At 54.1% G+C, this 11,722-nt stretch overlaps 1 protein-coding gene across 1 annotated transcript; it reads right to left on the bottom strand.

The window, feature by feature from the left end:
- On the bottom strand, positions 1–450 carry LOC110435954 (TPD1 protein homolog 1A-like). Its single transcript, XM_021462069.1, has one exon. It carries the CDS (start codon positions 448–450, stop codon positions 1–3), a length of 450 nt encoding a protein of 149 aa, XP_021317744.1.

Here is an 11,722-nt window from a genome sequence, read left to right as displayed (position 1 = left end):
TTATATATTATTATGAGATGAAGGTACGGTGGCGCAGGTGGCGGCGATGACGTGCATGTCATATCTGACGTAGCTGGTGTAGGCGAAGGAGACGTTGCGGCCGGGCGCGATGGCGCCGCCGCCGAGGAGGAGGCAGTCGCCGTGGGCGACCTGGACGAGCACGCGCGGGTCGACGTCGTCGTCCACGTGGCGGAAGTCGTAACCGCACGCGAGGTGGACCCCGGAGACGGCGGCGGCTCCGGCCTGGTTGACCACCGTCACGCCGTACTTCTTGGCGCCGTCCAGCTGGATGCCGCCGGCGGTCTCCTTGACCACGACGTCCCGCAGGGGGTCGCACTCGCCGTCCGCCGCCGCCGCCGGCGCAGGCGCGACGAGCAGGACGACTACCGAGGCCATCATCATCACCAGCACGTACACGGCGGCGACGACAGTCGCCGGTGCAGCCACCATTTTCATTTGGAGCTATGGATTTGCACAGGCACTGGCGGCAGGACGACGAGGGAGCTAATTGGAAACAACTAACAAGCCCTAGACGATGGTGCATGCATCATTTCCCCCGGGTTCCCACACGTGTTTATATAATATCTGGGCATATAGGAGATAGAGGTACGTAGATGATTAATTTGGAAGGGGCAGTAATAATTAATATAAAATGTATGGCAGTAGTATATATGGCAAGCTAGGCCACCGCACCTCTCCACTGATTACATACTCACCCAGTATATGGCAAGGCCGGTCGTGTATCTCTTTGTTTGTTGCGCATGCAGTGATTTTTTTTAGAGGAGGAAATTAAGAACAGATAGGAATTAAAAATCAATCACGAAGATCATGGAAAGATCATCATGCTCACGGGGACGCCTCATTTTCATCTCGCAAAACACATTCCATTAATCACCACTTCACCAGCTCGCCGCCCCGTCCTGCTTTGGGAGTAATCTCCATTCCATTTTTGCCACCTCCATCGGCCATCGTCTTCTTTCCTAGCTAATGTCGAGGGCGAGCCGACCAGGACGCCTCGACCGTGCGGGGCATCCAGGAAATCAGTGTGGTGCATGCGGTTCATTTTGACGTCGTCGTGCATGTGTTTCAACAGGTTAGATTAATACAGTAGGATTTAGTTTATTTTAAAATACAATATATTCTATATAATGACTATATTTCAATTTAGCAAGGTTTATTAAAAAGGAAGTCACGATTTAAGGAGAAACTCTATGTGTACATGCGTCATTTGAATGTTCCTTTAAGGGGTGTTTAGTTCCTCTTTCGTCAAAAAAAAATCTGGGTTTTGGTTTATGATTTTGCATAAAAGACTAAACATCATGTAAAATTTTTTAGCAAAATGATCGTCATTCTCTATTTTGTATTTTGGTCTCAAGAGACAAAAAAAGCCCAAAAAGCCTCAAAAGGTAATAATGAGGGTAATAAATGTTGTGTTTTGGATGGAACTAAACATAACCATGAAAATTTGGGTATTTTGTATTTCATCGTTCCAAAGTAGTTGACATTTTGCATTTTGTATTCCTTGAGAAACTAAAAAGGCCCTAAGTTATCTTAAAATTCATAAAACACATTATACTACAGGACAGAGGGAATATGTGTGATATACTTTTAGCATGTATATAAGCTTTGTTAATAAATTAGAGGGAGTATCTAGGATTTGCCCTATAAGTTTTTGTCGACGAAAGCTGGTCGGCAGTCTACCTTGGGGTATACCCACGGTAGTAGTTTATCGGTAGACGGTGCGCAAACTACGAACTCGATGGTGACGCAAGACACGGACAAGCTTTTTATCCAGGTTCGGCCGCCGAGTTGGCGTAATACCTACGTCCTGCGTCTGGTTGTATTGATTTGTGTTGAGAGAATCGTATGTCCTAGGGGGGTCCCTTGCCTCTCCTTATATAGTCTGAAGGGCAGGGTTACAGATCTGGAAACTAATCCTAGTCGGTTACAATTGCCATGGATAATTCGATATCAATTCCTATTCTAACCGACTAGAATCCTGCTTGATCTCCACATCTTGTTTCCTTGCGCGAAACTCCAGGTTGTCGGATCAAGCCTTGAACTCGTCTCGTAATGGGCCAAGCCTCCTGGCCGAAGTCTAGCCGTAAGGGTATAGGGGTTTATACCCCCACAGCTAGTCCCCGAGCACCATGTATTGTGATGTAACGCGCCGTCTTGAGCTTCTTCGATCAGTGAGACTTGACGTCTTCAATAAGTGGGAAAGTCGCCCAAACAGTTGCAACGGTTCTTTGACCGACTCAAAAGACAGTTGATCAACATTGACATCGAAGAAGCGAGTTGTTCGAAGAATGCGTGGTGCTCTAAATTAAAAAAGATTTCTTTTCTGGTGAAGTGTGCCCACTTTACTTTTTTGAAAGGTATAAACATCAAAAAAGCAAGCATATTCACCGCAAGGTGAAGTGTGCCCACTTAGTCCCCGAGCCTGGTAGTAGGTGACGTAGGCACGTGGTGCCAGGGTCAAAATAAAAGTCCTCAAAGAAATTCTGTAACTGAGATGCATCGCCAGATGCATCGTACCGATGTAGTCCCCGAGCTTGCTGGAAGGCGAAGTATGAGCCTTGTAGCAAGGTCTAAAAAATTGAATTTACCAGTCCGTCTGCAATTGAATAGACTAATCGACCAGTCACCAAGCACCAAGTGCTTTTTAGAATTCTGTGTTGCTGTACTGTACGACCAGTCCCCGAGCATCGAGTGCTCGGTGGTCGGTGCAGTTCTTTAAAGCTTCTAGCTGATAGACTGGGCGACCAGTCCCCGAGCGTCGAGTGCTCGGTGGTCGGTACAATCCTTTAAAGCTTCTAGCTGATAGACTGGACGACCAGTCCCCGAGCGTCGAGTGCTCGGTGGTCGGTGCAGTCCTTTAAAGCTTCCAGCTGATAGACTGGGCGACCAGTCCCCGAGCGTCGAGTGCTCGGTGGTCGGCGCAGTCCTTGAAGTTTCGAGCTGATAGACTGGGCGACCAGTCCCCGAGCGTCGAGTGCCCGGTGGTCGGTGCAGTCCCTGAAGTTTCGAGCTGATAGACTGGGCGACCAGTCCCCGAGCGTCGAGTGCCCGGTGGTCGGTGCAGTCCCCGGATTGTTGACTCTCTGGCGTATGTGTCTTCTTGTTTTTTGAAAAGATCTTTCCAGTTAAAGTTGACGTGACGGCATGGCTCCTGACGGGGTGTCAGACGGATGCATGAAAAGTTGCGCCTGGCAACTGTGCAGCCGCCCTTTGCATGGTTTGAGAAAAGGAAACCATCAATTGGTACGAAAAATCCGCCACATTAATTGTCTATAATCATTGTAAACCGAAACGCCGCATCGGCCGCATGGCCCGCCCACTTCCCGAGAATACGGGAAGTGGGAGAGGTGGAGTTGCGGGTTATAAGAGCCTGATAGTTCCGCCTGTACTGCTTACCCTGCCATTGCCTTCAAACCTTCCGCTCTCATCTCCCCCAATCGCCTGCATCTTCCTAACTCAAGCCCACATTCGCACCTCTAATGGCGAAGAGCGATTCCAGGAAGAGGGCCGAACTGATGGCCAAGGAGTGGAAGAAGTCTCGCAGCACCACGAAATCTCTTGGTGACCTCGTCGATATGGGGCTTCTGCACGGCCCGGAGCTCGGCGGCAGGAGGGCACCGGAGGGGGAGAGCTACCCCGACCCTCGCGCCGGTGAGATCGTCGTATTTGAAGATTTCATTAAGAGAGGCTTTGGTGTTCCTGTTCATCCTTTTCTTCAAGGTCTTCTTTTGTATTATGAGATCGGGATTTGCAATCTGCACCCGAACTCAATTCTCCTTATTTCCACTTTTATCCACCTGTGCGAGGCCTATGTTGGCGTAGAGCCGCACTTCGATCTTTTTCGGTATCTTTTCTGCTTGAGGAAGAAGGGAGCAGTTGGGGGCTCTAAGGTTGCAGGTGGAGTGTACCTCAACCTTCGTGATGGAATGAAGAATCGCTACCTGCACTGTCCATGGAACACTTCCTTGACCGAATGGTACAGGAAGTGGTTCTACATCAGGGAAGAACCGGGCAGCTCCACGTTCTGCGACGTGGGATACATTCCTGAGAAGAGGACGAGCTGGACCGACCGCCCGGAGTTCGACGGTCCAGTGGCGGATCTCATGAAGCTGATCGACTGGTCACGCCTGGACGGGCTTGGCGTGGTCGGCAACTTCATTTGCCGCCGGGTGATGCCCTGCCAGAAGAGGGTGCACTCAGCGTACGAGTATGCCGGAAGCGTGGACCCGACCAGGATGCGGCCGGAGATCTTGGAGAAAGCGGAGGTACAACAGCTGTTGAACGAGCTGTTTAACTTCGCGGATGGAGGCTTCATCCGTGGCAGTGATCGGGTGCAAGCCTTCAAGTTAGGACGACCAGCACCAAAGGTATGTAGCAGATTCTGTTTTAGCATTCGTATATCGTCTACAGCTGACTCGTCTATGTTGCTTTTGCAGATCGGCGATGTCGACCGGTGCACAGTGTATGTATCACTGGCACCGGGGATGGAAAATCCTGCGGGAGAAGTCCCGCCAGAGGAGGACGCTGCTCGGTGTACTCAATACACCAGCTGTGAGGAGGACCAAGCCCGCCCCGTCCCGACCTCCGAGGAGAGGGTAGCGGGGAAAAGGCCATTGCCGGCAGATCCCTTGCCGACACCGGAGCTGCCGGCAGATCTACCGGCGGAGAGCAGCCAAGCACCGAAGCGTCGTCGGCTCGTGCAGATTGTCGACGACGACGACGACGAGGAGGCTGCGCCGTCGTTGGTCCGACGGCCTCGGAGCCGCCCGGACAATGCGCCGGTCGCTACTGCTCGAGCGGCCAGCGGCGCCACTGCACCGCAAGCTGTCGAGATGGGGGCGCAGGTGCCAACCGGCCGGGCGAGGAGGAGGTTCACCGCGACCCATCGTCGGTCAGACCTGTAAGTGTTCGACTTACGTATTTTGGACTCCTCTTTGATTTTTTTTTTGAAATTAAACTTTTGTTCCTGTAGTGCGGCATCGGATGTCGACCCCGGCCAAACTGCCAGCCAGGGAACGGGCGAGCCTGTCCGCGCTGCTGAGGATACGGCCCCCCAGACCACAGAGCAGCCAACAGCTGCAGTCGCGCCTGGGAGCACGGAGGGGCTCCCGACCGCGGCACCGACTACGACAGGCAGCCCGACCAGGGCTGGAGAGGCTCCCCCAACTGGCTCCTCAGAGGAGGGAAGATCTCCGACCGCTCCTCCTGCCGGGGGGAGTGAAGTCCCCACGCCGCCCCGAGCAGGAGCCTCTTCGGCTGCGGGCTCCCCAGGTCTGGTCCGAGGACCAGTAATACCTGGGACCACCACCGGGGGTGACGCAGCACAGGAGGAGGAAACCCGGGCGGCCTCCGATGATGAGGTGGAAGAGATTGAGGGTCGTCCCCGTGATGGCCGCCAACACGTGTATGTGTGGCGCCAACGCGGGGATCACTTTATCGGGCATGAGGAGCTCGCCGAGACCGAAGAGGCCGCCAGGGTGGAGCGCGCGGCCAAACGCCTTGTCGACGAAGTCAAGGTAAGCGACTTTTTGTACTGCTGTACATTCTATGCCTTGTCTTGCATGGTCGTTATATGCTCGCTTTGTAGGGCGCAATGAAAACGGCAAGGTACCGGAAACGGTGCTTTGACCAGATAGAAGGCGTCATGGCCGAGAACAAGACCCTTGCCGCGGAGGTAGACCGGCTGCGTTCGGAAGTCGGGGAGAAGGTGGCCGAGATGAGTGCCCAAGAGGAGCGTCGTCTCGACCTCACTCGTCGCTTGGCCGACCAGTACCGGCAGCGAGAAGGTTAGTCACACTCTCCGAGCAGCTTTGCGTACTTGTGTAGTTTGCTTTACTGACTAGTTTATGGTTCACACAGACTTGGAGGAGGAGGTGGCGCGCCTCCGACAAGAGAAGGAGCAGCTCAGCCAACAGCTCGCCGGCGCGCTGGAGTCCGGGCGGCGAGCAGGAGAGAAATTGGGCCGAAAGGACCGGGAATTATCTGGTAATGGGTGCCGCCTTGTTAGCTGCTGCTTGTCGCCCCTTTGTTTGTTTAGTATGCCGAAAATAACGCCTTGTTTCGTTTGCAGTGCTCAAGGTGAACGCCAAGAAGCACCTGGATGATCTGATCAAGGACCGGGACTCCTGGAAGGTCAACTGTTGCAGGATCTGGAAAGGAGTGTCCCCGGTCCTAGACCTGATCAGTCCCGAGCTCCCGGAGAGCCAGCCCCGCGCGCCGCAGTTGACCCCGGTCGAGAAGGCGCAACGGGCGTGGGACTGGCTCCAGCAGTTTGTGAAGGACGCTGGGGAGTTTGCCGGCGCGCACGTCCTCAGCATGGTGCGCGCCCACTACCCCCTGGTCGACTTGAGCAGGCTGGAGAAGGGGTACCCGAAGGAAGTCGGCCCTCAGGAAGCGGACGAACTTCGGGGTAGTCTGCTGGACTTGTCGTCGACGGTGATCGGTGTGGGGGTATAAACCCCTATACCCTTACGGCTAGACTTGGGCCAGGAGGCTTGGCCCATTACGAGACAAGTTCAAGGCTTGATCCGACAGCCTGGAGTTTCACGCAAGGAAACAAGATGTGGAGATCAAGCAGGATTCTAGTCGGTTAGAATAGGAATTGATATCGAATTATCCATGGCAATTGTAACCGACTAGGATTAGTTTCCAGATCTGTAACCCTTCCCTCCAGACTATATAAGGAGAGGTAAGGGACCCCCCTATCACATCATATTCTCTCAACACAAATCAATACAACCAGACGCAGGACGTAGGTATTACGCCAACTCGGCGGCCGAACCTGGATAAAAAGCTTGTCCGTGTCTTGCGTCACCATCGAGTTCGTAGTTTGCGCACCGTCTACCGATAAACTACTACCGTGGGTATACCCCAAGGTAGACTGCCGACCAGCTTTCGTCGACAGTGGCGCGCCAGGTAGGGGGTGTGCGTGCAACTTTTCCGGCGAACAAGATGGTCACGATCCCAGCTTCCGCGACCGTGCCGGAAGGCCTCACGTTCACCGTCGGCCAGATCACGTGGACAACGGGCAGCGGCGGCTTCGCGACCACGGTTTCGAAAGAGATCCAGATCCAATCTGAGATCGCGCCGTCTCCGACCACACGCACGACGGCACCGAGCGCCCGACCACCGTTCCCACTCTACAAGGGAAAGGAGATCGACTGCTCGGACCTTCTCCAAGCGCTCGATCGCGCTGACTCCAAGCTGCTCGAAGTTTCCCAACTAATAGATGGAGTTCTGCGTCGGCCCGACCGAGCCGCTCCAGCGGATTTTTTCAAATCCCGCCGGCCAACTCGTGTCGCTACACACGAACGGCTGGGAACGTCTCTGACGATAACCTCAACCCCCTCAGGACGCTCCGTCAGGCTCAAGAAGGAAGACTATCCTTGCGGCCTGAACAACTCGGCCTCTGTTTACTCACAGCACACCCAATCCGTTTTCAGCAAGGCGGGTTGGTCGCCGACAAGGAACAATCGTCACCACGTCAACATGGTGACAATCCGAGAACTACGGGACGGCCAGGCTTCCAGCACCAACCCAAGCACCGGCTCCGTCCCCACCGAGGTTATAAACACCGAAGACGAGGACTACGACCTGGATTTTCCTTCACACCCTCCGGGTTTCGACCGATTCCCGATATTTCCCCCCCGGCGAGGGGATATTGTGTTTAATGTCAGCGCCGACGAACCGGACGTTGATGGAGAAACAGATGACCAGAGGCAACTCCGCGAACAGCGTAACGCCGAGCGCGCCCGACGACGTGCGGACGAGCAACAACAAATGCCACCAAATAATCTCAACGATGCCTTCGACATGGTCGGGGACCAGCCAGTCTACAAAACGCCAAGCGCCAACGTGGCTGTTGCCATGGCTAACCTAGATCGGCTTCCTGATACCCCCGAATGCCAGGGAGTCCGGACCAGCATCCGAGCACACCTGATCGCCGCAATGGGACAGACAGCCACTCTGCTCAAGAGAGTCCAGGACGTCTCTTATACGGGAGCCGCCTCCGACCAGACTAATCGTAGCCGGGCCTCACCCAGCAGGCGTCACCGCAGCCGCTCCCCCGACAACCGTCGAGGGGACTCACGGCGCGACGATGGTGGCCGGGACGCCGATGGCCGCCGCCAGCAGAACCGCGCACGCGGCCAAGAAGAAGATCAACACAGGGATCTCCGCCACAACATCCCTCCCAAAGATGCCCGGGACCGCATCAACAGGCGCGCCGCAGAGAGAGCAGTCCACGAAAACCTGCGCCGCATCGAGTACGATGCAACGCACGGTCCTCCAGGCCTAAGACAGTTCTCCTCACACCTCCGCCAGGTCGTGTGGCCCCGCAATTTCAAGCTTGAAAAACTTAAAAAATACGACGGCAAGGAAAATCCAGAGAACTGGATCACCCTCTATGAAATCGCCGTCCGATCAGCGGCAGGGGATGAGCACGTCATGGCTAACTACTTCCCCGTAGTCCTCGACCAGGCTGGTCATCAGTGGCTTCTCGGCTTGCCCGAGGACTCCTTCGACTCTTGGGAAGAGCTACGCCAGGCTTTCATCGACAACTTCATCGCCGCATGCGAGCAGCCTGGAAACAAGTATGACCTTGAAAGGATAAGGGACAGGAAGAACGAACCTCTGCGCGATTACATCCGACGATTCTCGGATATGCGCCTCAAAATCCCGAAGATTTCTCATGACGAGGCCATCTCAGCCTTCATCAAGGGCCTGCGTTTCCACGAAGCGCTGAGGAACAAGCTGTTGCGTAAGCGTCCAACAACGGTAGCAGAGCTCCTCGCCACGGCCAAAAATTACGCCGATGCCGACGACGCAGAAAAACTAATCCGAGACGATGCGAGAGGCCCCGACCAGCCTCCCCGGAGAGATGACGGTCGTGGTCGTTACGACAGCAGAAATCACCGCCGCTCCGACAACCGCGATCATCGAGAGGGTTGGGATCGGCGGCGTGACAGCCGCGACGACTTCAGAGGAAAGCGCCCCCGCGACTACGACCACGAAGTAAATACGGTCAAACGCCCCAATGGACGACGGGACTACCAAGAAGACTACAACAAAACGTTGAAGGGACCATGCCAGCTACACCCAAAGTCCAATCATACCATGGAAGAGTGCCGCGTCCTCAAAAGTATCTATACACGGCGGGCCGCCCAAGACGACTCCGCCAAGAAAAATAACAAGCGCGACGGGCACGACCACGAAGACGAGGATGAGGACCAAGATAGGGACCCCCGACACCAATACGTCAGCCCCACTGACGTGGTCCACTCCATTTTCGGAGGCAAGGTCTCCACTGAGTCCAAGCGAGAAAGAAAGCTGTTAAAGAGAGCCTGCCTCAACATAGACAGCACGGACGGGCTGATCGCAGATCCGAAATTTCCCACGTGGTCCCACAGGGAGATCTCGTTCAGCAGGAAGGACCAGTGGGCTGCTATCCCAGAGCCGGGTCGTTTCCCACTGATTCTTGACCCCTGCATCAACAGCATCAGATTCGAGCGCGTGCTCGTGGACGGGGGAAGCTCCATCGACATCCTCTTCCGCAACAGCCTGCCCGCCCTCAAGATATCACCGGCACAACTAAAACCTTACGACGCCCAATTCTGGGGGGTTTTGCCAGGTCAAAGTTCGGTGCCCCTCGGACAGATAACATTGCCTGTCCAATTCGGCACACCCGATCACTTCCGGACGGAGTTCATCAACTTCGTAGTCGCGGATTTCGACGGGACCTATCACGCCATACTGGGTCGCCCATCGCTGACAAAGTTCATGGCAGTCCCGCACTACTCATACCTAGTCCTTAAGATGCCCACGGAGAAGGGTGTCCTAACCATCAGAGGCAACGTCTACACTGCGTACACCTGCGAAGAAGAAAGCTTCAAGATCACCGAGGCAATCGACCTCTCAATCCGCATGGCGGAAACAGCAAACCAAGCCGCACAGCTGCCTCCCGACCAGCTCCGATTACCTGAGCAGGAGACAGCCAGAAAGAACTCGAAATCCAAGGAGTACAGAGAAGTGCAGCTGGTCGAAGGCAACCCCGAGAAGACAGCCCTCATCGGGGCCAACCTGGACCCAAAATAGGAAGACGCGCTCGTCAGGTTTCTAAGGGACAACGTGAGCGTTTTCGCATGGAAACCCGCAGACATGCCCGGTGTCCCACGAAACCTGATCGAGCACTCCTTAAATGTCTCGAAGACCGCAAGACCAATCAAGCAAAAATTGCGACGGTTCGCTCGTGACAAAAAGGAGGCTATTAGGACAGAAATAACACGGCTTCTAGCAGCCGGATTCATAAAAGAAGTGTATCACCCCGATTGGCTCGCCAATCCGGTTCTTGTACGCAAAAAGAATAATGAATGGAGAATGTGCGTTGATTACACCGATCTCAACAAATACTGTCCTAAAGATCCTTTTGGTCTTCCTCGCATCGACGAGGTGGTCGACTCAACGGCCGGATGCGAACTCCTCTCCTTTCTAGATTGCTACTCTGGTTATCACCAGATCTCGTTAAAGGAAGAAGATCAGATCAAAACATCCTTCATCACACCCTTCGGCGCATACTGTTACACTACCATGTCTTTCGGACTTAAAAACACCGGGGCCACTTATCAAAGGGCCATCCAGCAATGCCTCCACGACGAGATTCGCGATGACCTCGTCGAGGCCTATGTGGACGACGTGGTCGTAAAAACAAGGGACGCGAGCACCCTAATCGACAACTTAGACCGAACCTTCAAGGCACTCAATAGGTACAAGTGGAAGCTCAACCCCAAGAAATGCATTTTCGGCGTTCCTTCCGGTCTACTGCTCGGCAACGTCGTCAGTCGCGACGGCATACGACCAAACCCTTCAAAAGTCAAAGCCGTACTCGACATGCGACCACCGAAGAACGTCAAGGATATTCAGAAGCTAACCGGATGCATGGCCGCCCTCAGTCGTTTCATCTCAAGGCTGGGAGAAAAAGGCCTCCCTTTCTTCAAACTATTGAAAGCGTCAGAAAAATTTTCTTGGACAGAGGAAGCCGACGCTGCGTTCACTCAGCTTAAGACCTTCCTCACTTCACCACCTGTCCTCACAGCGCCTCAGCCCAATGAAGACCTACTCCTTTACATTGCTGCAACCGACAGGGTTGTTTCCACGGCAATAGTGGTCGAGCGAGATGAACCGGGTCACGTCTTCAAGGTCCAGAGACCCGTTTACTTCATAAGCGAAGTCTTAAACGAGTCCAAGGCCAGGTACCCACAAATACAGAAGCTTATATACGCCATCCTGATAACGTCAAGAAAGCTGAAGCACTACTTCGACGGCCATCGAGTCCTGGTGACAACCAGTTTCCCTCTCGGGGACATCCTGCGCAATAAAGACGCCAATGGCAGAATCGTGAAATGGGCAATGGAATTATGTCCATTTTCCCTGGAGTTCCAGAGTCGCACCACTGTCAAGTCTCAAGCCCTGGTCGATTTCATTGCCGAATGGACGGATCTCAACGAACCTTCCGTTCCCGATGTCTCAGACCACTGGTCAATGTTCTTTGACGGGTCCTTGAACATCAACGGTGCAGGCGCTGGGATATTGTTCGTATCACCCAACAAGGACAAACTCCGTTACGTCCTTCGGATCCTTTTTCCGGCGTCAAACAACGTCGCCGAATACGAAGCATGCTTGCATGGCATACGACTAGCCGTTGAAC

This window comes from Sorghum bicolor, chromosome 5, assembly GCF_000003195.3.
Source record: "Sorghum bicolor cultivar BTx623 chromosome 5, Sorghum_bicolor_NCBIv3, whole genome shotgun sequence".
NCBI lineage: Eukaryota > Viridiplantae > Streptophyta > Magnoliopsida > Poales > Poaceae > Sorghum > Sorghum bicolor.
Note: the sequence above shows the minus strand (reverse complement) of the source record. Positions and strands in the feature narration are given on the sequence as shown.